Source organism: Neopelma chrysocephalum, unplaced genomic scaffold (assembly GCF_003984885.1).
Source record: "Neopelma chrysocephalum unplaced genomic scaffold, ASM398488v2 Primary Assembly neopelma1_23b, whole genome shotgun sequence".
Lineage (NCBI taxonomy): Eukaryota > Metazoa > Chordata > Aves > Passeriformes > Pipridae > Neopelma > Neopelma chrysocephalum.
In genome coordinates, this window is record NW_020897692.1 from 7,900,322 (window position 1) to 7,925,535 (window position 25,214).

General features: G+C 40.0%; 1 protein-coding gene across 5 annotated transcripts in view; it reads left to right on the plus strand.

The window, feature by feature from the left end:
- Positions 1 to 23,455, plus strand: part of SNAP91 (synaptosome associated protein 91) — a 67,250-nt gene extending 43,795 nt beyond the window's left edge. The window contains exons 16-29 of one of the 5 annotated variants that reach the window (XM_027696265.1): positions 2,506 to 2,613; positions 3,119 to 3,376; positions 3,579 to 3,656; positions 3,761 to 3,832; positions 4,302 to 4,385; positions 5,240 to 5,323; positions 12,061 to 12,198; positions 13,488 to 13,637; positions 14,792 to 14,822; positions 16,007 to 16,118; positions 19,139 to 19,222; positions 19,293 to 19,397; positions 20,648 to 20,748; positions 22,022 to 23,455. In XM_027696265.1, the coding sequence (XP_027552066.1) occupies positions 2,506 to 2,613; positions 3,119 to 3,376; positions 3,579 to 3,656; positions 3,761 to 3,832; positions 4,302 to 4,385; positions 5,240 to 5,323; positions 12,061 to 12,198; positions 13,488 to 13,637; positions 14,792 to 14,822; positions 16,007 to 16,118; positions 19,139 to 19,222; positions 19,293 to 19,397; positions 20,648 to 20,740 (1,397 nt within the window). In that variant the 3' untranslated portion in view covers positions 20,741 to 20,748; positions 22,022 to 23,455. The remainder of the gene's footprint in view (positions 1 to 2,505; positions 2,614 to 3,118; positions 3,377 to 3,578; positions 3,657 to 3,760; positions 3,833 to 4,301; positions 4,386 to 5,239; positions 5,324 to 12,060; positions 12,199 to 13,487; positions 13,638 to 14,791; positions 14,823 to 16,006; positions 16,119 to 19,138; positions 19,223 to 19,292; positions 19,398 to 20,647; positions 20,749 to 22,021) is intronic. The other 4 variants (XM_027696272.1, XM_027696282.1, XM_027696290.1 and 1 more) reach the window with 4 other exon arrangements.
- Positions 23,456 to 25,214: the final 1,759 nt, after the last annotated feature.

The window sequence follows — 25,214 nt, forward strand, 5'->3', positions numbered from 1 at the left end:
TAAATTTAATGCAGTACATAATACATACCTATCACTCATAGTAAAGGTTTCATGCAGTGGGAACTTGCAAAGGTTTCAGCAACATCTCTAAGTTTTCATGATATCAATACATTCAAGTGAGAACCATATGCTACTTGATTCTAGAAGTCAAAAGCTAAATTGACTTTTGAAACAGAAGATGCAGAAGTGTAAGGAATATAGTAAATGCTTTAAAAGGGAGAAGATCTCTTACAGTGCTGGATATGCAAATGGGTTACTATGCCAATATGGAGGAACAAAAAAAGAAAATAAACATCCCTTTTTTAATGATAAAATATGCAGACTAAATTGTATCCATTTCTGCATGCCATGCTAGATTTTAGCAGAGGGCAAAGGGCAACTGTGCAGGTGCAGCAGAGCTTTTTGAAAAGCTTCGAAGAACTTGATAAGCGTTAACTTAAAAAAACCGATGGCAAACCCTTAGTTTGAACTGTTCAGGTTGATCTGTTTCGATGTTCATATAAGTTTCTTGAACTTCTCGGAGTAACTAGTATTAGAAATTCTTAATATGACTTTTTTCCTCTAGATTACATTATGAACTTAGGTGTTTATCCCCTCTGCCATTTAACCTAAGTCTGATGCTAAACAGAATTATAATGCTTGGCAAGAACCTTATTCAGAAGTGTCAGTAAATAATACAGCTGGTGCCAAACTGTCTGTTTCCTTCCATTTGCGGGCTGGAAGTAATTTGTGCCCACTTGAGTATCTATGACTGTTACATGTGGAACTTCAATAGCCTACATCTGTACAGGAATAGGTGTTACTCTGAGGCTAAAGTGATCCCAACATAGAACTAGTGACTAACTCTATGCATTCTGAATTCCTTTATATATCATCTGAAGTCTATCCTTTCATTCTGGGAAATAATTGTAAGTAGGGTTGACTAACGTCTGTGCTGCTGGCCTACAAGCTTGTGTGGGTACAAGTGTGTTCTTTTGAAAGAGTCCAAGGTGACCGTCCATCTGAAAGCTGGCCCTGTAGAGCAAAACCCAACTCACATGACCTTACACATAGCGTATTCCCAAGCAGTACAATGCAAAACTCTTCAGTTCAGTTCTGTGTTGAATTTCTTCTACGTGGTGTATGCCAGTGTCTGGTTTACATACAATACTGTGATGTTTGACACATTCTGATTTTTTTACTTGGACGACTGCCATCCAGTTTTGTTGTTGAACAACCCTGTTACTTGAAAAATAGAATTATATTTGAAATGGCTTATTAGCAGGCCTTTTTGCTACTAACTCATTTTAATTCTATTGTACAAGACTAATTGGCTTTCTTCTCTTCTGTTGGAATTTCCATGCATGTTCTTTTGAGCTTTTTGGATTTCCTGGCACAAATTTGTTTTTAAAATGTTTGTTTTCATTTTAAAATTGACACTCAAGTTAAAGCATGTTAAGCTTTTTCCTGTACTAGTTTGACAGTGCAATTGCAGTATTCCTCAACAGATTTTTTTTTAACTTGCTAACCTTGTAGCAGTAGAAAAATGGCCTTTACAAGCATTTTGAAGTATTTTATCCTAATCGTGCAGTCTTTTTGTAAAGAAAATGCTTGCCTATGAGGATAGTCCGAATGGCACTGTCCATTAGGACTACTTCATAGAATTAAGAGCTACAAATTGTGGTTTAAGCCTAGAAATAGTGCTGTGAAAGTTCATAGCTTGAAATTTAAGCATGCCACTTAGCAAGTGGCAAACAAAAAAAAAACAGTCAAAGAAAACTCATGAGCAAGTCATTCCAAAACCCCAGACTTGTTGTTTTCCCTGACTTGACCAGTTGGCCTAGAAGTGATCATAAAAGGACAGACGAGCTATCCTGGCCAGCAGTTAAGATGAACATTCTTGATCTGTTTGAAGCAAGCTGAGTAAATATAACCTATGCATCAGGTTATGGCTTCAGAAAGATCCAATTGGAATACTGTTAAGAAACAAGTAAATTCAATTTTCCAGACGTTGCATGACTGACTTGGCTCAAAAACTAGAAATAGTAGATAGAGATATCTGCCAGAGTAACTAGATTATTATTCGTAACAATGCTTAAGTTTGCAAAGCACTATGCTATGTGAGTAAACTCACAGTTGCAGATTAATCACATGTAATACAGGCTTTGAGCATGCAAGTTGTTAATATCTACTCTTCAGTTAATTTTGTTAATTAGTTAATTTTGGGTAGTACATGAGCATGCTGCTCAGATCCCTTATACAATGAGAATAATGCCTTCTTTTGCACTCACTGTACTTCCTGTGAGCAACCCAAGAATCTCCATCTGCAGACCCTGTCTAGAACCTGCTTGTGTGGGGTTGGGGGGGAGACAAAGTGTTTTGCGCTGCATGACTTTTGCTTTTGGAGTAATACATTCATGTTGTATAAGGGTATCTACCTATGCAATTTAACTTGGTTCTTTTACTGTATTTTTCTTCTCTTTATTCTTTTTTTCTTTTAATTTCTGTTCCTAAACTGCACCCAAGATGCCTTTGCAGCTTCTCCTGGGGAAGCCCCTGCAGCAACTGAAGGGGCAGCAGCACCAGCTACCCCAACCCCTGTAGCAGCAGCTCTTGATGCATGTTCAGGAAATGGTGGGTTTTATGTCATTAGATAGTATCTTGTTTTGCTGGTTTTTTTGTTTAAACTACATGGCAGTGTGTTTTTCTGAAGTTTTCATAGTGTTTGCAATTGGTCAAAACAAACCTTAAACTGAAGAGCATGCTTAACAAAACTGCCTGTTTCCGAGTCCCAGTAACTTTGTGCTTATTTGGTAGTGCTAAGAAACAGTTTTCTCAGTGCTGAGTTGTAAGCAGTACCCTGGATAGCCTTTTGTCATATTTCGGTTTTTGGCCTTGTCAAACAGCCTTTGAAAGTTCTCCCCTCTAGTAACTAAACTGCTCAGCCTTTCAGATGGTCTTTATTTTAGAAAAACATAAGTAACATGTCTGGATAAGTAAGCTAGATGTTAGAGCGACGTCCTCTACATGTGCGTGTATTTGCGGTATGTGCATTGCCTGTAGTTGCTTTGTTCTTGACTTCCTCCCTCAGTGATCCTAAGTATGCATACACATATATTTCCCCTCTCCTTTTTACAAGACCCCTTTGCCCCATCCGAAGGTAGTGCAGAGGCTGCTCCTGAGCTGGACCTCTTTGCTATGAAGCCAACAGAGACTGCTGTTCCTGTAGTTACCCCTACAACTAGCGCAGCCACTCCAGTTCCTGCAACAACTCCTTCTCCAGCTGCTGCTGTTGCTGCTGCTGCTACTGCTACTACAGCTACTGCCACTACCACTACTGCCACCACTTCTGCTACCGCCACCACCTCCGCTCCTCCTGCTCTAGATATATTTGGTGGTAATTTTGTTTTTAACTCTTTGATTCTGGTGGATTGATCTGTCAGGAGTACCAAACAGTCATTGTTGCATGCGTGTTGTGTGCTAGGCTTTCAAACCAGAGAGCCTATTAATTTCAAATATGATGTGCAAAATTTGAGAGTTCTGCTTTCAGTCCCGCCTTTCAAAAATGAGTTAAAGATGTGTTGTGTTCTTGGCCTTAGATTTATTTGAGTCTGCTCCTGATGCACCTGCAGCACCTAAACCAGATGCTACTCCTAGCATAGATCTCTTTGGTACAGGTAAAGAGAGAATTCTTCCAATGGTCTGCTGCTTTGATGCTGTGCAATGATATGAACTAACTTGAGTGACACTTACTTCTTGGTTTTTCTTTCATTTCTGGAAGATACATTTTCATCTCCACCACCTGCGGCTTCTCCCGTGCCTGAGAGTTCTCTCACTGGTGATCTCTTATCTGGTGAGTGCTTGTTTTCACAGGCCTTTCTTCATACTTCCTGGGTTTGGATTTTTTTCCCTAAGTTAAAAAAGGAAAAAAATCAACTTGCTACTGATTTACATCTTTAAGCTGAAATACTAAGAAATACTAAGTTGTGGATTTGATACTTTGGTCACAAGATGTGCACTTGCTGAAGATGCAAACCATGAATTGGGTGACACTGAAGTTGAATAAGTAATGTGGTTGTTGAAAGAGTAAATCCTTCTCTAAGCATAAGGAAATTCTTAATAAACAATGCTTTCTTTAAAGTACTGTGGTTTTCAGTTGCTGTGTGAGAAATGTAACATTTTCTGTTTGCAGTTCTGAAGACTGTTACCTGAATTTACCAACCCTGTGGTTCTAACTGGTGGAGCCTATATGGCTTTGAAATATTTAGCTATCATTGTTGCCTTGCTGATACTAAATATTATTTATCCTGTGCTCACTGCAGTGGATGCATTTGCAGCCCCCTCTCCTCTACCCACTGCCTCTCCAGCAAAGGTGGATTCTTCAGGTGTGATTGACCTATTTGGTGGTGGGTATTTTTCTTTCCTCACCACTTCAGACTTGAATCACTTCATTTCAATTACCTTTGCACTTTGCTAAAGCTGCAGGTTTTCCCTTCTCACAACTTTTTTGTGTGGCATTCCGACTGAGACTAGCATGTCCCCTTCTTAGCACTGCACAATAACGAACTGCAAATAAACTGTCGGTGTGGTCATTCTGTTGTCATGACACTTGCCATTCTGTCTTCAGTCCGTGCATGTGTGGCTCTTCCTCAGATGTCCAGTGAAAGTCTGCTGTGTCCTTTTTTCTTTCTTTGCAAGTCTCCATGATCACGTTGTTTTCTTTCAGTTCCGTTTCTCAAAGCAGCTGAAGTTTTAAGGGTGACTTGTCTCAAACTGGGTATCTGAGTCACAGGATCTTTGTTGGATTTGACAAGGTGGAAATCAGGATAGGCACAGCCAACTCTAGGTGTGTTGCAAAACAGGAATGTTGCTTAGAGGCAGTGAATTTCGAACATCAGTGAAATATTCCTCTAAAAAGACTTAATGTGAGTCACTAGGTTCTGGCTGGAATTATTCCAAAGTCTGGTTCAGTGCATGCATCTCCAAATGAGTTAACCCTGTTGTCTTGAATGCTGTGCTTTGTATGGGTTTTCTGAGGAGAGCCTTAAATAGAAAAGATTTCTTTCAAGTACTGGTTTGTTGCACCTCCTCTTTTCCACCTGAACTTTGTGTCCATGGTACTGCTCTGCAATAAAGATGGCCAAGCACTTTCATTTTGAAGTGGTTATCCTTTCATCTTTTGTTTATGATAAGTGATGAATCAATATATTTAATATTGAACTCTTTACTTTTTCTTGATGCTTTCTGGAATTCCCTTTAGATGCTTTTGGAAGTAGTGCTCCCGAACCCCAGCCCACAACCCAGGCTGCTTCTAGTTCCTCAGCTTCTGCAGACCTACTTGCTGGTAATAAAGAACTTCTAAAAACGTATTATTTTAGAGCAATACTAAGAAGTTGTCTTTTATGTTCCTTGGGTGTAGATAAACTTTTGGAGTGGCATAAAATACTCAATCATAAGATTTCTCAGTACTTTAGATGTTTTAATTAAAACTAGAGAGATTTATAATGGAGGCAATGTACTGAAGTACAAGTTAACTTCCTAGATTTTCTTCTTTCCGTGCTCTTTGTTTTCCTACCTCCCACACATCTCTTATTTTTCTGTACTGTTCACTGAATATGAGTGTCTGTATAAAGTTTCTTTGGCTGTCTATAGCAGTACTTAAGCAGTGTTTCAGGCTATGCTTCTTGTTCCTACTGCTAATTATTCTTCATTGCATTGAGTTCATTCAGTTTGGTTGCTTTAACTGAGGCAGGTTGAACACTTAAGTGTTAGTAGCTTGAATGGATGACTTGGTAGCAGTCTTGCATTTAGCCATGGAGAGTGGGATGGTGAGAGTGCACTTTTCTCAGCACAAGGGCATAGAAGTGATAGAGACCCTCTCCTTATACGGGACAAGATGAGGTCTCTGCTAGTGCTGAATGTGATATCACTGTCACACATTATATCAAAGGTTGAAATAACTGTATCATTGTTGTCTGCATCCTACAGACAGAGAGCTTCCCTTGAATTCTGTGTGTACCATTCTCCAAAATTCTTCCTATACCACGTACTGTAGTGGCTATAGTGATTGTGCTAAACAGTTGTCACTCCCACCTATCACAGTCTGAAGTTTGTAGGCCATGTCTTCATCAGGAAGGAAACTAATGCACTTCTGGTTTGTAGAAGATTTGTCTTAAGTTCTCCCTTGTTTGTGAAGGGTGATTTTGTCTTGTGATTTAAAGTAACTCTACCCCAGCCAAAACCAGCACAATTTGTCAGTTGAATTGGTTGGTAGGTTATCCCTCATGAATTTCAAAGGTGATTTTTAGCTTCGTGTTGTACCTTTGTGGCTTTAATTCTGAGCTGGAGTGACAGTCTGCCCTTTATGCTACTGCTAACCCATTCTAGGAATGATGGACCCTGACATCAGTTGCTGTCCCTATGTTTGCAGGTCTCTCAAGCCAACTCACACTGTATCAAAAGTCCAGCCCTGTGTATGTTTTGCCATTTATATGCTCGTGAGAAGTCCTCTGGTTTAGGAGTAGTACATAGTGTGAGATATTCAGTGTGTAATCTGCTCTAAGTGCTGTGAGTTGATACAGGTGTGTGCTTGCACACTGAAGCCATCTCAGAAGACGACACGTTTTCTAGTACCTGCTCTAAGAGCGGGCATCGTCTAGTTGTGCCATAGGAAGGTAGAAGTAGTCTAGATAATAAAAATAATGTATATGCTCATTCTCAATCATTCCAGATACTAGAGATGCAAGTTAGATACTCAAAGTGGGACATAATGTTTAAATGCATGCTAAAGCTTTAGTGCAGACGGCTTCAGATTTTAAGGTAGAAGACTACTTTTTGTTTTCATATTCTTCATATGTGCTTCAATAGGTCTTTGTATTAGTTAGTTTATGGATAGCTTAAGGCCAAAGATCAAGCTTTAACTGTAGGTTCTGAAACATGCCAGTCATTTGCAGTTATGTGTGTTGTTAGGGGACTGAGTGTGAAGATGATGTTGGACAGAAGCTAATTCTGCTTATGCAAACATTACAATACAAAATATTTTATGACCTTCTCTGTAACTAAGCTTAAATTCAAGTAGAAATTGTGCTCCAGATGGCTTAAACCTCAGCAGCGTGGTCTCTGAATCTGAAGAGTTGCACTAAATCAAAACCTAAATTATAAAAGGAATGTTTTAAGTCCAAATACTCAAGCCCACCTTAAGCAGTTGGGATGAATGGATGATTTTTTTTAAATTTATTTTATTTTTGCTTTGAATGTGCATTCAAAAGGGCTCCAAGTAGATTTGAATCTTTTTTTTTGGCAGACAGAGAGAGTCTGTAAACATCGCAGCATATTGCTAAGCATTTGTTCAGTCTTGATAATGGCAGATGTATAGCCTGCAGTGTAATCCAGTTTTAAATTTAAGAGTGTCCGGAGTTCATATAGTGGCTGAAGGTTTGTCCTTCATGGTTTATGAGTGTTTGGTTGTACTAAGTGTTTATATGCATATTGTTATGAGTATACTTACTGTTCATAGTTGTCTTAAGTGTTGTGCTGTCAGATAAGTTTCTGTTCCTTCTTGGCTGACGTAGGAAATATGGTAGAAATATTTTCCTACTCTTCTAAGCCTTTTAGCAGACGAGACTAGATCTATGCTGATAAATACAACAGTCTAGCCATTTTCCCTTCTAGATCTTTCTATCCAGTTAAACTGTGTGCATGCGTGTCCCAGTATTTACTCCAGTAACATGTTCTTACATAAAATCTTACTTGAATGTGTAAATAAAAGCAACCTCAAAATCAGGCAGTTGGGGATGTCCAGACACCACATCTAACTCGGTTGCTGCTGCTTGTGCAGATTTGCTGTGGGTCTTGTGCAAGACCTAGACTACTAGGAAGTTGGTCTGTTAAAGGATTTTTATGGCTTTTGTGCCTGATGTTGCTGTTAAATTGTGCAAGGCTAAAAGCTATGGAATTAAGACCAGTCATCATGCAGATTTTCAGCAGATGCTGGGGAGTACTCTCTTCTGTAGCTGAAGAAACAGACACTTTATGGGACTTTGCAAAAGCTTACAGAACTTTCTACACAGAATATTAATTATGGATATTGGATCATACCCTTCTGCCAGACTCCTTGTTCTCACTCAGGAAATGGAAAGACAGGCTCTTGAAATGCATCCTGTGCTTTAGAATTACAGTAGTGAATGCCTTTGTCATCCCTGGATCTTGTCATCTACTTTTCTGCAGATAGTTGAATGCATGGAGCTTTGCCTTGGGATAGGTGCTGATCTAGGACATAGCTTGTGTCAAGGATCAAAGGACAGCCCAGCATCAGTGATGCTTCAGCAGATGTCTGCTACAGACCACCTGATCAAGAAGAGGCAGTAGAGGAAGCCTTTTTTAAGCAGTTGAAGAAAGCATCACTATCACAAGCTTTGGCACTCAGGCAACTTGAATCACCATAGTATGTGCTGAAAGGGAGATAGGGAATACAGCTGGGCATGGGTAATCCAGGGGACTTCTGGAATGTACTGGAGAATCTCTTGGTATGGGTGATCAACACATACCAGAGTGAGTTCAGTGGAGAATCACAGATATATTGACTTGTGCACATGACATATGAGAGGCTGAGAACTGGGCTCATTCAGCCTTGAGAAGGCAAAAGGGAAGCCTTTTAGGTGTCTAAACTCATGGGAGTATACAGAAAAGGCTAGCCATGTTCTTCTTAGAGGTGCACAAAGACAGTAAAAAAGGCAGAGTGTGTGGGGAAATGCTGGTTGAATACTCTTAACGTATGGTCTGATATGACAACAGGCCATGCCGAGAAGCAGTAAAATCTCTTGGAGGTGCCAAGGCAAAAATCTGTGCAACTTGGTTTGATTAGACTTCCTTGAGTGGGATGCTGGACTGGCTGACCTCCGGAGGTATCTTCCAACCTAAATTATCCCATGACAAACCTGTTTCAAGAATAGACCATGGAGAGCTGAGGGCAGATCTCTGATCCCAGTGCATTTGTCCACATTCAGGGTTAGCATCTGCAAACATGTGACATGCTGTAGACTGGGGTTTGGGTGATAAAGGCTTCTTGGTTCCATTGCACTGAAATAGGCCTAATAAACACAGGGAAGCTCACACAGACTGTTGAAATGCTCTTTACTTTGGACTGCAGAAAGCAGGCCACTGTGCTTTTCTTGTTCCTGCTTCCCTGGCTCCAGCCAGTGCCCTTGGTCAGTGGCATCTGAAGGGACCAGTACAGGTTACCATCTGAGTATTTTCAGTCATTACCTCCAATCTGGGAAACTTCAGCTGAAGGATGTAATTTATGAGGTGTTTCTAATCGGGTTGTATTCTCCGGAACCTGTAGTGCATAGTCAGGTTTGTTGTCCTCTCCCAGCTGTGTCTGTGGCCAGTGTATCTGTTCATACAGGCCAGGCGTTCCACAACTAAAGCCTGTCTGCTGGAGGTACAGCAAGTTGCTGGCCTGGTGCCCAGGACCCAGTGATGGCACACTGCTCTCATTTACCCACGCAGGGTTTTCATTTGAATACAGTTATCTAATGCTCACCTGCTTCTCTTCTAAAATATGATGTGTAAATGCTTGCATCCAGTGTGTGCATATATAAATTTCTCTCATTCTTTCAACATTTGTTAAGTGTTTGGTATTTAGTCTTTTTTCTCTAAGAAAGCAAAATTTTCAGAGAGAGCGTCTGAGGGCTTACAGTAATATTTGATATAATTGAGGCTCACAATTTGAGCATGAGTTCTTTATGTTGAGCTGTGGCCTGTAACATCTTTAAATGTCTGGCAGATGTTTGATTTCACAGCTGGGAAATGTACTGTTGTCAGTGTTTGTAAGTGTCGTGGTCTGGCCAGCAACTCAGGCTCCACACAGCCACTCGCTCACTTTACTCTGGTGTGATGGAGGAGAGAATTGGAATAGTAAGTGAGAAGACTTGTGGGTTGAGATAAAGACAGTTTAATAGATAAAGCTGCATGTGCAAACAAAGCAAAACAAGGAATTCATTCCCCACTTCTCATGGGCAGGCAGATGTTCAGCCATCTCCTGGAAAGCAGGGCTCCATCATGCGTGATGGTTACTTGAGAGGACAAACTACTTTTTCCCAGAGCTTTATTTGCTAAGAATGATGCCATATGGTATGGAACGTCCCTGTCAGTTGGGGTCAGCTGTCCCAGCTGTGTCTCCTCACAACTTAATTGCACATCCCCAGCCTTCTCATTGGTGGTGTGGGGTGAGGAGCAGAAAAGGCCTTTGTACTGTGTAAGCCCTGCTCAGCAATAATGAAAACATCCCTGTATTATCAATACTGTTTTCAGCAAAAAATCCCAAACATAGTCCCATGCAAGCTAACATGGAAAAAATTAACTCTCTAACAGTCAAGACCAACACAGTAAGATATCTGCATACTATTCTGTGATTGATATATCCTGTAACCATGGAAAGCAGTTTGTGTAAAAGAGTGTTTAGAAAATCTTCAGAATTTTCTTTGTTTTCCAATTTTAAAAAACTGACATCCCTGTTGAACTTGTAACTAAAGAAAACTGGAGAAAGTTGAGGAAGAAAGGAATCAGTTGACTACTTACATAACAGTGGTGCAAACCACTCGGTAAAAGGCAAGTAGTGATAAGGGTTCAGTGTAAATAGATGATCTCTTCTAAATTGGTAAGTTGTATGGGCACTTATTTTCAACAATCCACGTGAAAAGAACTGTATTTACTTTGGAAGAAAATGGAATTTAAAATATTGGACAAAATTATCTAAAGGAGAAATTTCAAATGAGTAAATGTTCAAGCTTTTGTCCAAAGGCAGCAATGATTAGCTGGACAGATAAGGACAGTAGATTGTAAGGCAGGAAGTTCCATGAAAATAAACTAAAGGCAGTGGTTAAACACTGGCTCATCACTGTCTTGTGGGGCAAAACACTTCCTATTCTGGTATAGGGGAAAGAAGTACAGTCTGCTGGTTGTCCAAGTGCTCTTCCTGCTGTATTTGCATAGTCCTGGTTGGAGCTCAGATCTGATCCTTTCTATGCAAGGGCAGCTGGAAAATCCAAGGCTAAGAGACTGAAGATACTGTGTAGAGGTCTCAGACATCACTTCAAGAAGAGATTGACTAGAGAAATGGCTGGTAGACTAAAGAGAATTGAGAAAGTGTCATATTTCTTCTCATTTTGATGGAGTCTTTGCATATTTAATCAGTTTCCAGAGTCTGTAGATACAAGTCTTCTTCAATTGCAAGGGAAATCAAATTAAATAGAGGGCAAGGGAGAGATTTTAAGGATAGTCAAGCATTGGAGTGAATTTCTTGTAGGCTAGAGAATCGTACAATGGTTTGATATGGAAGGGACCTTAAAGATCATGTAGTTTCAACCCTCCTGCCATGGGCTGGGACACTTGCCACTAGACCATGTTGCTCAAAGCCCTATCTAGCCTGACCTCGAACACTGCCAGAGATGAGGCTCCATGAATAGGGTACATTTAAATAAACATCGGGTTTATAACCTTACATTAACCTTAATCATGGAGATTCTCCACCTTAGAAGCAGTTCAGTTGTGCGTGCTGTTGATCCTGCTTTGACATGGGGGCAGGGGGACAGCTTGAAGACATCTTGACCAGGAAAACCAAAATATTTTAAGATGCTGATAAGGGCTAAACTCGATTAGTAAAACCCTGCCTTCTGAATTGAGATTCCAAAGTAGTTGATGCATGATCATATGCTTTTCTCAAGTTAGTCCTCTGCTTCTTTTTTTTCTGAACTGTTTGTTGCATTCTGCCTGTGAGATTACTTGCGTAGAACAATAGCGCACAGAGCTGGAAGAATTGCGTTCTCTCCACTGTTGGTCTGCCTCTGCAGAAAACTAAGTACAGAACATCAAAGTTTTTATTGGTGACTCATAGTAAGTCTTTACATTTCCATGGTCATACGTGGCATACCAAGGATGCTTGTGGAGTTCCGAGTTATTTACAATGGTCTAGTAAGAATTATCTGTATCATTCTGCTCTCTATAGATTGAGCTTTCATTAAACACAGCCTAATAAGACTGACTCTAATGTCCTCACCTCTCTTATGTAACTTTTTAAAGGCTTTGGAGGCTCTTTTATTGCACCCTCTCCATCACCATCCCCAGTCACTCCAGCTCAAACCAGCTTACTACAGCCTAACTTCGATGCAGCTTTTGGGACAACAGCTCCAACAACTGGCAGTTCGTTTGATGCATCAGGTGAGCCACAGAGTTTCTTCTTGTGAATTTTCTAATGTGTTTAAGTTAATGTGTTAATGTGTTTAGATGAGTTAATGATACCATATTTAGGATCTTAGTACATGCAAAATCAGTGAACTCTCTCTTCTTTCTCTACTGGAAGAACCTCAGGGCAGTGTTTAGGCTGGTGTGTGCCCAAGAGCTCTCTGTACCCATGTTTTATACTACCATGTCAGTAAAATCAAACTAGTGTGAACATCATCCTTGCATGTGCTTAATAGCATGAATTAAGAATTACGCAAGGAAAACGCTATTCTGTAAGTAACTTATATAGGCAAGTCATCTTGCCGCCGCTGCTGCAGGTGTTCTTGAGCTTGCATGGCACCTGAGGGTACACACAACAGAAAGTGGCATAGCGTTCTTTGCCTGATTATAAGCCTAAACTTTTGTCACTGCTGTCATTTTGTTTGCATCTCTTCCGTTCTATATTTTTCATGCTGGGTCCTTGCTACAAACTTAAAATTGGTGAGTTCTGCAACTGTATAAGAAAAAAAGGTGGAAGTAGTACTGCTGCTTGGGTATTTGGTTGCTTGCCAGTGCACATGCTACCCTTTCCTGTTGACTTAACATTAGCATGTACCTCAAATACAGATCAGAAGATAGAACTCAGGCATGAGATATACCAAGCAGTTTGACTTCAAGGAATCTAAAAAATGAATTTCTGAGTTAGATGACTGGACTAAGGAGGGTAGCACTGTCAGTGTGGATGGTTCTGGTTCCTTCTGATCTCATGTTAGTAGGTTTTCCCAATTCCCTGCTGCTTGCAAGTGAATAGTAACAACTTTAGACTTCCAATCCTGTTGCTGTGAGATGTCAGGGTATAAGACTGCCTTTGTCACGGTAATTCTGGTGTTTGCTGCAAGATGTTCATTTTAAAAGCATTTAAATGAATATCTCCTGACATAATGTGTGTGCATCTGACATCTCTCCAAGGATGGTTGTTGGAAAAATAGTGTAGTGTGGAAGTGGTGCTGTATCTATGTAGATTGAATGCTCCAATTAAAGTCCTTTTAGGCATGTCTTCTCATATTAGTTTTCATTGGTATAGATTTTTCAGGATTACTGTACATTCAGTGTCTAGTAAAATGACATGCATGCCCTTGTTGGCATTATTTTTAATGTCAAATGGTGTTTTGGTAAGACCTGTGATGTGGTTGTCTGTGCTATATTTGTTGGAGCAACAGCAAAGTGGCAGGCAGTGCTTTTCTTACCACAGCTGCTCTTCTAACCAACTTTCTTTTCACTTTCAGTTTTTGATGGTTTAGGTGATCTTCTTATGCCAACTATGGTTCCTTCTGGTCAACCTGTAGCACCTACAGCAACAGCAACAGTCACTGCTTCAGCAGCAAGCAAAGGCCTTGGAAGTGATCTTGATTCGTCTCTTGCAAACTTAGTAGGCAGTAAGTGACAAATTTTGGTTTTAAGTGGTGTGGCATGCAACTGTGTTAGTTTTCCATTGAGTCAAATACCTGTATATTTTAGCTTGCTTCAGTATCCTTCTGTTTTGCTGGGGAAACTGGGGAAGCTCTTCACAGGAATAAGGCCTGATCCAGATAGCTGGTAGTCTGGGTTTGTGACTTGTCCTTCTTTGTGCCCAGGATCTGAGTCAAATAATGGCATCTGTTTGGTAGGTATGATTTGTAATGTGTGACTGTCTCAGGTACATTCCAGGGAGACATCAGACTCTTAAGTGGATGTGCTCCTGGGTAATAGATGGAAAAGTGAAAATTGTCTAAAGTATCTGATAGCATTGTGGAATTTAAGCAGCAAAGGTGGTGGACACAAATAGTTGACTTCATGCTTAATGAAAGAAAGAGGAGCAGGGGAGCGGTGAGTGTACCAGCACTCAAGAACACCAGAGCAAAGATATAACTGATCTTATGATACATACACGTCTGTTAGATATGGGGGAAAACTACTATGCTTAGAAGTTAGCAGAACTCTTAATCCCTTGAAACATCTTCTGCAAGTCATTTGGTATATGCAAGTTTGGGGAGAAACTGAGCAATCTCTGACTTACAGGACTTGTACTGGTCATATGACAAAAGTATTCTTTAAAATTTAGTTTAAAACTTCTTCTAAAGGATAATTAAGGAAACTACCTGGGGTTTCCATGTATGATAGAGCAGATAAAACAGTGCAAAACTTATAGGTAATGTTCAGATTTACATGTATTTGAAAATCAACTTTTTATTTCCATTTGTATAATGAGGAACAGAAACTAGTGTTGTCATTCATGGTAAATAGTTTGGTGCTCTTAAATAAGTTAGTGTTTTGTAGACCTAAATATATTGTTACTTTGGTTTGCTTATGAAGCAAAACTGCCTTCTCCAAGTGCAAGACATCTACAGGATTTCTCAAATGTTTGTCCTGAAGAATGGATAGATGTGGCCAGTCCTCTCAGTCCTCTGATACTGCCTAAATGAAGATAGCCAAAACTTTTTTACTCTTTTTAAGCCCATGTGCAATGAAATGTAAGCTGTTACTTGGACATTCTTTAATTTACTAAACATGTGACTTCTTTTTTTATTTCCTTTTTTTGTTTCAATTTCAGATCTTGGAATTTCTGGTACTGCTTCAAAAAAGTAAGTTCAACTTTGTTTAAAAGAAAAGGAAGTTTTCAAATCTACTGTATAGCCTTACATCTATTTCAGTGTTTATTAAGAAACAATGAATTGGTTATGTTCCCCTGCTTTCCGATCAGTTCAGAAAAATTCTAGAGAAAGTATTCTATTTGATACAGATGCAATGAGTAATTAAGGTTAAATGTTCCTGACATAGCTTTTAAACTTGCTGTCTTTAATCTGAGTCTGAGAAATATTTTTTTCCTGTAAATTACTGTCTTCATATTGAATAGCTGATTTCCAAACAGCTTATAGTGAACAAATTGTCCAGATAATAAATTGTATAGCTCCTTTCAGTAATCTAGGCTAATATATAATTTGTTATATTTTTACAAATGCTGGATGTAGTTATTGTGTAGGCATTAAAATACTTACAAAATAGAAAAGAAGTTCATTCCATGCAGTGAAAAGCTTCTTTTTGCAAAAATAAATATTTATAACATTGCATTTATTTTAATATATCATCTTAGTCTAGCTGCTTAATCCTGAGTCTTTCTCTGTGTGCAAGACTTCAAAATGTTTTGTGCCTCTGTGGAGATGATAGGAGAGATATGTATAAACACATCAAGAGGTTTATCCCTGAAAACATATCTTCCTTCAATCTGCTTTGTTCAAATGATGTATTTTATTCTGGATAGAGCAGCCTCTAAGAAAACCTGGTTTTGCAACAGCCCTTTTATTCTGTGAATGATTTGTTTCTCTTGTATCTGTCAACTTTTTTCAGAACTGAATGCTTTCCTCCTTCAGCTGTCTGAGCAAGATTTCCAGCAATGAAATCACCTTTCAAAGACATCTAGCAGGCAGCTCTACTGCCTGGCCCCAGTAGAATAGGCAGTAGCAGTCCCTCTTCCTACTTTGCAAGGGTATATGCAATGTTACCTTCAGTCAATACTAAGTAAAACTTCTCTTTAATTCTCACCACAAAGGCCATAACCATGTAACTGACTTCAGTATAGAGTGTACTGATGTCTACTGCTAACAACCCTTGAAACTGAGTGTCACTAGAAGTATATCTTTCTGTTAATAACTGCATACACCATAAGCTAATGTAGCTGCACGTCTTATGTTAATGTATGCTGCAATCCGTTTTCATTTTCACTGTGGGAGTATGCAAATAATAGCCTGCCTGTCTCCCTCTCTATTAGGGGAGACCTTCAGTGGAATGCTGGAGAGAAAAAGTTAACAGGAGGAGCCAACTGGCAGCCAAAAGTAGCACCTGCAACATGGTCAACTGGTGGTGTCCCAGGTGCTCCATTGGTAGGTAATTAATCCATAGGTAACACTGGTATTGAACTATTGATACTTCATGAGATTTTGCAAGCATACACAGGCACTGCTCCAGTCTACTTCAGCTAAAGAAGCTATACAGCTTCTGTATAAATTAAATGAATGTTTCAAGACACATTTTTTAAGAACAGATTTACAGCTGGCATAAAGAAATCACTGAGTACACGTAAATGAAAAATACACTAACATATGTATCAAGATATTGCTCTACATGTACATTCAATACCTGTGGACATTTCTAAGTGTGTGATTAGCTGTATAAGTCTTGCCAGCATGAGGCCCAGGTCAATTTCCCAAAAAGAAAATGCTGTTGATCCAAAGCTGAAGTACTGGAAGGAGAGAAAATAAACAGGTTTTTTTAAAGTTTTCCTGAATGAAGTAGATCAAAACACTACACAGTATTCATACTGAGCGGGGGATTGATGTTAGGTTGGAATTGGGTAGCTTATTTAGCAGGGTAAAGCAGTCTGTTGGAAAAGTTAAGATTACCCTGTAAAAAGATTCAGAAGGCACTAACTTTGAGAGAAGGGGATCGAGTGAAGCTAAATATCTAGATTTTGGCACAAGAGCAACTTGATCATGAGTAAGCTACAAGAGTAATATGAAGAGGTGTCATACCTGATCTCGTCAAAAGTTTCACAAGGCATAAATCAGCCTCCATTTGAAAAAAAGTTGGCTTAGGAAGGGAAGGAAAGAACTCTGAAGGGGTTTCAGTTCCTTACTGCCACAGCTAGGTGTTAACATGACTCTAAGCATGTTCCTTAACCTTACGGAAGGAACAAGAATTCCTTTACTTCACTGAATGTGTTAGTTGTAACATCAACTTTTTTTCTTAATAGAAAGGCTGGGCAATACTGTACAATGTAAGTGAAATTCATATTTTTTTAATCTCTTTTTGTACTTACTTACTAAACACGAAGATACTAACAACACCTCACCTGCACTACAGTTATTACTGCTAGCTTAAAACTACCTAACACAGCTCCTCTTGGACTGTCTGTCCAGCAGGCAATTCTCAGGCAATGTGTTGATATGGTAGTAGTAATTAACCATTTCTATGCTGTAAGCTTGAAAATAATGTCTTCAAACAGTCCTTGCTCTACTTGGATGTGAACTATCTAATGAGTTGTACTGCCTGAATTTTCAAACTTCTTTAAGATCAGCCTGATCTTGTAGTGATTTTACCATCTGATGAGTAACTAGTCTTTCTGGGAAGCTGGGTAGTTTCGATAGCATTTCACGAAACATTTATTATATATATTTCTTCAAAATCATATGCTTAGGTATTTTTTGAAACCAGAGAAAGCCAGATCATCAGGAAAAATAAATGTGGAGACCAAAATTAAACTTTTCTTTTTGTCACTGTTGAACTACTTAAGTTTTGGTCACTTTTTCCCTTCCTTGTGATGTTTCAATTTCTGGATTAAAATCAGCAGAATTTCATAAAAGCCTCTTCCCTGGAGTGACCCTAGTGCTTTGAGGCAAAAGGAGATTCATTTTGTGTGGCCATTTTCTTGGCATCTGCCTAACTGAATTTTGAGCTACAATGTGTTCCTCTGAATGCAGCCAGATCAGTGCATTTGATGTCATGAACCTGTGTGTTTCTATTTCTTGCTTTTCATACCTGAGTGTCCAGATGTTTGTTTTAGTTTGCAGACGCTGCTAGCACAGTATAGCTGTTAATTGAAATTCTCCCCAGAAAACTTTCAGACTGAAATAGAGGTTCATAAATTCTCAGCCAGAAAATGTAGGGTGTATGATTAATGAATCTGGGACAGGTTATCTTGACTTGTCTCCAGCTTCCTGAGAAACTGGCATATTTTAGTGTAGAAGCAAGGATCAACCAAGGGCACTAAATGCAGCATTCACAGAAGTGAACTGTGCAGTGAGTAATTCCAGCATATCTCCAAAGACACTCTGTCCTTTGAACTGTAAGTGTGCTAGCTGCTCTCCAAGTGTAGTGGGATATAACTGACTCAAGGTAGGAGGTAAGGATGTGGAAGCACAGGCATGACCATACATGCATCTGTAACAGCTTGAGAGATTGTGCCAATATGCTTAGGCCATACAATAGCAGTAATGAAATCCTACTGCCATTTTTAAATCCCTTCCTTGAATGCTTTCTGCCTCTCTTCAGAGCTATTAATAATTTGCATTGTATATATATCTGTGAAAAGTAAATACTTGGATGCTTTCAAGGCCATAAGGAGACTCTGTGCTTGGGAAGTTACAGTCAAGGGAGTCAAAAGGGATGATGTGCAGGTCATGCTAGGTAAGTAGGGCGGAGTGGCCTTGTTCAGAGATGCTCTTGTGCTCTATATCCAGTCAAACTACTAAACTGACAGTTCCCTCTTCCTGAATTCTAGAGAGAGATAGGCTTTTTTATCCCTTGTGTTATTTGAATGAAAGTGATAGCAAGTCAAGCATAGGAATGAAAAGCATAGCAGGATAAACTAAACTGTCCTTAGTAAAGTATGTAATGGTTCTGATTGTGGCTTAAGTGGCTTAACTTACTCTTTAACTTAAATGAATCTTGGTGTGTAATTGATTTTTTCATTGTAAACTAATTGTAGCAGTTATTTGCCTTAGCTTTACAATCTGCTTAAGCTTTTACTAAAATACGGTGCTGCAATAAGTGCTATAGCGTGTTAGCTGTTGTGAAATTGGAATGCTTTCTTATGCAGTGTAGAAGGAAGTGGAAAGTGTGTATTTTCTTGGGCCTATTTTGTGTTATATTCGGTAAATGGACTCTATTCATGAAGAGAATGAAGTCTGTAACCCTTGCTTTCTTATGAAGAAGCAAGCTGAGCATCAGCATAAGGACTCATTCAGCTCTCTCATTCTTTGAAGCCTTGTGGTTTTGAGGTTACATATGTGCTGCATAACAGTCCTACTTTCCAGAACAGCTTTGAGAATGCTGGAGACTGTGTGGTTTCCAGATGGTTGGTGTTAGATTCTTGGTTTTTAAATTTTTTTAATCTATTTTTTAGGCAGGAGGTGTGCCTCCAGCAAGTGCTGTTCCTGCTGCAGGAGGTACTCCACCTGTCCCACAGCCAGGAGCAGCATTTGGGATGGTGAGTCTCATCTGTTACACTGCTCTCCTTCCTCCACCCAGAACCCTGCTGACTCCATGTTAATTTACAGCCCCCAGCAGGTGCAGGCATGCCCATGATGCCTCAACAGCCAGTGATGTATGGGCAGCCTATGATGAGGCCCCCCTTTGGAGCCGCCACTGGCCCTGGTGTACAGGTAAGCATTACTGCTAGATGAATGTTTGATTGCTCTCCATTTCTCTAGAAAGTAGCTTATGTGTATGCATTATCTCAGTTTAGCTCTAGTTGTAGACCTGTAAATGAGATGCCTTACGGAAATCAGCTGCCTGGCTTGCAGCAGATCACATGTACCACCTTGATTTTTACCAGTTGCCTTGTATGAGACCAATGAAACAGGTTTGAAAAGTCTCCAGCAGCTAACTAAATTCAACTTCTGGGAGATGTTTGGGTAAAGCTCAAAGTGGAGTTGATGGGCGTTCCTATCCTGTTCACAGCCTATCATAATTTGCTAGAGCTGTACTCAGCGTCTTTCCTCCGAGCCCAACAAGAGACAAGTCACCTCCCTTGTTTTGCAATTATTAAGCAACCAACGTAGCAAACCACACTTTTTAAGTAGGGAACTACATTCCCAATGAGGCTTGTCAGGGTTTTCCATGTGGAAATGGTAAGATCTTGAAACTGCTCCAAGTAAGAACGTACTTGGTCTTGCTTTTCCTCCCACCTTCAACTGTCTCTGCACTTACCAAGAATAATATTATGGGACATAGACAATTTTTCTAGAAGAGTAGTCATCAAGATGCCAGGGCTACATTCAAAATACCTCTTGTGCCCTGAGTTAAGGTAGGGATAGGGAGGAGTGAAGACAGGATAAGAGGATCATTTGATCACCGTAGTAAGAAGTGTTGCATGCAACTTGAAAACTGACATTTTCTATGGAATAACTGATGCTTTTTATACCTGCCAAAGGAGGAAACTTGTATAATCTAGTCATGTTTTCACTACACTTTGAACTCTTATTTACATTACCAGTGTAGAATAACTTGTACTTAAATGCCAGTTGCTGGAATTTTCAGTCGTGCTCTGCAGCATGTACTCTGCTTACTCTGCACCTTGATGTTAAACATCTAACAATTGCTTATCTTCTGTCTGGATTGGTGATCCTAACATCATTCTGTCTTACAGGCAGAGAGTGATTTGAAGCTATGCTAATTAGGATCTACAGTGTCTATAGCCTTATCCATTAAACCTGCCAAACATTGTTAACCCTGTAGTATGGATGGAATCTAAACAATGCTTGAGTAAAGTGGCACCATGCTGAACTTGCAGGAAAATGAGAACTTAGTATGCTTGTGATGTGCTTGTGTGAGAACCGCCTATGTTAATCTAATGCTTGTGTGTTCTTGTCTGCTTTGTTTTTTTCCTGCCTTACTGACTGGCATCTGTTAGCTTTCTCCAAGCCCAACTCCTGCTACTCAGAGTCCCAAGAAACCTCCAACAAAGGACCCATTAGCGGATCTTAACATCAAGGATTTCTTGTAAACGATAAGGTATTCTGTGACTGCTTGCTTAAGCATGTCGCACTGTGGTACGTCTGGCACACAGATGTTGTTTAGGCCAGTAGGTTGAATATGACTGATAAAATAGTAGCTGCAGAGATAGATAGAAGCATGCACTGATAATGAAAACTGAAATCTCTGTCCACATTCTTAATTTTGGCCTGAAAGCTTGACTTTTAACTACTTTTTTTGCCAAAAGTGGCTGCCAGGAAATGTTATCTTCAACCTGTAGCTTCTATTTTTACCTTGTTTCTATTAAATCTAAGGATTCAGGTTTGGTTTTTTCCCTAAATTAATACCGAAACATATAGAATTATAACAGGGTACAAATTCTGAGGGGGGAAATGGTGTTGAAGAGGCTTGTTCCAGTCTTGTGGGTGTTGAAACAGATTTTGTATAACAGGTGTAAAGGTTTCAAAAGAGGAAAAACTAACTTACATGTTCTGGTCATGAAGGGAAGGTTGTTTGCATATTTTAACTGCTGTCAGCTAATGTTTTCCCCTGCCATACAATTTTTCAAGGCATTGCTTTTATGAATGCTAAGGCATGAGGTCCTGAGCAGGGCTGTATAGAACAACAGTGGGGAAGAAAAGAGGAGTACATGTAAAGAAAAAATGGAGGAGAAGCGAAAAAACAGTACTGCAGAATGGAAGGGAAAAAAAAACCAAAATATTACTGTGGGGGTTTTGGAGAAGTATGTTAAGAGGGCCAAGCAGAAATGTCAAATTGAATTGAACACTTATGCCAATTAAAAAATAATAATGCAGAAGTAAGGTAGGCATTTTATAATTAAGACTAGAATAATTCGCCAGGTGAGGGGAGGACAACCATTACATAACTTTAAAGCCTTCTTCATGAGTCACTTTTCTTTCTTCCTAGAGCTTAATTCTAAGCCTCCTCTGCACTGGAGTTGGCAGCAGTGGATGGAATTAGGCTGCTCTTAGCAGGCGTCACCCAGTCCCACTTCGCCTTTCTCTAAATTCCAGCCACAGGAAGGTGTACGTGGCACTTGGTGGAGATGACCAGGAGTGGGGATGCACCTTCATTCCTGGAACTCACTGCTTCCAACTAGTATTTATAGTAGAGAGATAACTAATATATATAATAGAGAGATTCATAACTGTCTGTGGGAAGACTGCTTCATTAAAAACTGATAGCAAATCCTTGAAGGTGTGAAGAGATGAGCAGATTTGGTGTTCTTTCTAGCATGTGCTTTACTAACTCATTACTCCAATTTTCATCTAATACTTTTCTATATTCACAGCTGCAGTTTTTCTGACTGGATGCTAAAAACGTGAGTTTGGAGTCTACAAATGGATGCTCAGAGTTTCAAAGTGAGCCACCAGTACCAAACCTAGCGCTTACTCAGACTTTCTCTTCCTCCTGAAACGTGTAGCACAGCTGTGAAAGTGAACATTAGGAATGTGTACTACCTTAGCTGTTATCCCTACTCTCTCTCTCGGAATTTGTGTACTTGGGTTATTTGTGTTTTACAATTTAAACAATGGATGTATGTTTCTGATGCCTTCTAGTGCTTTTCTGAACCTATCCCATGGGGGCAGATTATGCAGCTGTTGTTTGGTGAGCCATTTGGAGCAATGTCTGTGGTTTTTGAAGGTTTCAATGTATATAACTTTTTGAGGACACCTAAAATTTCCCTAGGACTCAATTTCTCCTTTATCTGTTATAAAGCATAGTGTGATAATACCAGATAGTAAAGAAAATACTTAAGAAATTGTGCAGGATACTTTTTTTTCCCCCAGTCACAGGAATCTCAATTGTGGTGAAGAAAATGTTTTATTTTTGTGGCACTGTATATGTTAAGATAATTTAAAGTAATATAAAGGAAAACTTCCATAACAAATACTTTTTCAATGATTTATCAAGAATGAAAAATCATGTCTGAAAAGTACCATATTTATTGCTGTTTTATTTTTAAATCTATTTTAATTATTTGAGTTTTTGCATTTAAAATTCGCATACTTATCAGTTCTTGCTAAATGCACTGAAAATAAGTAAAGGGTCAGTTTCTCTCCATGTGGTTGGGAAAAAGCAACCATAGTTGTACTGGCATTAAGGGATTTCAAATACGAGAGCACTTTTTGGTATATCTGTAGTCAAAACATTACAAGTGATGTTACTCATCTCTGTTCAGTTCTTATGTACATCTCTTAATTTAGTGCTTACCTGTGTATGCCTTAGGCTAGTGTTTTCTCCATTGCCCCGAATGCGCTGTGAGTAGCTTTTGTACTATTGGTGATTAGATTTAATTCTGATCCAGAGATCCATGCCCTTTACTGTACATACTGTGTTTCTTTAATTTTTGTTTGTTCTCATACTGTTTCTGCTGATGGCTTGGTGTAAGATCTTGACTCTTCAATGAGGTCACTGTTGATCAGTGTTACAAGTGGCTTGGCAGTTCTCTGTAAAAGCATATTGGGTTGGAAAGATATTCACCTAAAGTCTTTCGAATGAACTATTTAATCAATGTATGGTACCATTAAAAGTGGTTGTATCTGAATTTGCTGTGGGGATAACACTGTTATGGGAAAGTTCTATAAAAAGCTGATTTCAAAATGGCTTTTCTTTGTATTTCAGTTTAAAAAAAAAATCCCAAACAGGAAAAAAAAAAAGAAAACAAAAAACCCCAGTGCATGTGTGCCCTCTGAGATGCAATAAACACCTTGATCAAAGTAAATATCTTGTTGCCAGTTTCATAATCATTGAGATGTTGAGCACAATAATATACTTTGAAAGGGGAAAAATGTGTATAGGTCCTGACACTGATTGCTGAGTCTGCTGCATATGGTAATGACTTTTATAGAATCATAGAATCATTTTGATTGGAAAAGACATCTGAGATCATGGAGTCCAACTGTTAATCTAACACTGTCAAGTCCACCACTCAACCATGTTTCTAAGTGGCACATCTACACATCTTTTGAATACCTCCAGGGATGGTGACTCCACCACTTCCCGGGGCAGCGTGTTCCAATAATTGACCACCCTTTCCATGAAGAAATTTTTACTAATATCCAATCTAAACCTCCCTTGCTACAACTTGAGACCATTTCCCCTGGTCCTGTCTCTTGTTACCTGGGAGAAGAGGCCAACCTCCACCTGGCTTGAACCTCATTTCAGGTAGTTGTACAGAGCAATAAGGTCTGAGCCTCCAGGCTGAACACCCCCAGCTCCTTCAGCCACTCATCATAACAGTTGTACTCCAGATGCTTCACCAGCTCCATTGCCCTTCTTTGGACATGCTCCAGCACCTCAATGTCCTTCTTGTAGTTAGGGGCCCAGAACTGGAGACAGCACTCAAGGTGCGGCCTCACCAGTGCCAAGTACAGGAGGACAATCTCTGCCCTGGTCCTGCTGGCTAGACTGTTTGTGATACAAACCAGGATGCCATTGGGCTTTTTGAGCACCTAGGCACACTGCTGGCTCATCTTCAGCTGCTGTTGACCAACACTCTCAGGTCCTCTTCTGCTGGGCAGCTTTTCAAACAGTCTTCTGCAGGCCTGTAGCGCTGCACAGGGTTGTTGTGACCCCAGTGCAGGACCTGGCACTTGGCCTTATTGAGCCTCAAACCTTTGACTTTGGCCTGTCCATCTAGCCTGTCCTGATCCCTCTGCCTTTCTATCCTCCAACAGATTGATACTCCTGCCCAACTTGGTGTCATCTGCAAAATTACTGAGGGAGTACTCGATTCCCTTGTCCAGATAATTGATAAAGATTAAACAGGACTGACCCTGATACTGAGCCCTGAGGAGCACTACTTGTGACCAGCTGCCAGTTGGATGTGGTACCATTCACCACTACTCTCGGAGCCTGGTGATCCAGCCAGTTTTCTACCCAGTGAACAGTGCATCAATATAAGCCATGAACAACCAGCTTCTCCAGGAGAGTGTCGTGGGAAACAATGCCAAAGGCTTTACTAAAGTCTCGGTAGACAACAGCCTTTTCCTCATCCACCAAGTGGTCATGCTGTCATAGGGGGAGACCAGGTCCTTGCTCCTGACAGACTGTCTTTTTCCTAACAGCCCTCTGGACAGGTGGCACTCCACTCAAGGACATTATCTCTAGCCTTGCTCTGCATTCTGATCCATTAGAGATACATCTGGACATGTGCAAGGGCCTGTCGCTTCCCACGGAACTGGCACCAAAATGTTGAGATTCTTTAGCTAAAGAGACATTGGCAGTTTTCTGCACCCATTGCACCAGTTTTGCACACCAAAGTGGGTGCTAGAGGATTGTTTTCCATAGTTTCCATTATGTGTCTGAATAACCTCATCAGTAATTTCATCTCACCACCCTTCCCAGCTAGTTTCATCTGTGCCCACTGTATGGCCACCAAGGGTTGGCATGGGGACTGCCTCGGGACCACCACCACAAAGGCCTTTCTTGGAAGGATGCTGCGTGGAGGGGTGGGTGGTGGGCAGGACTGCACTTTGGGG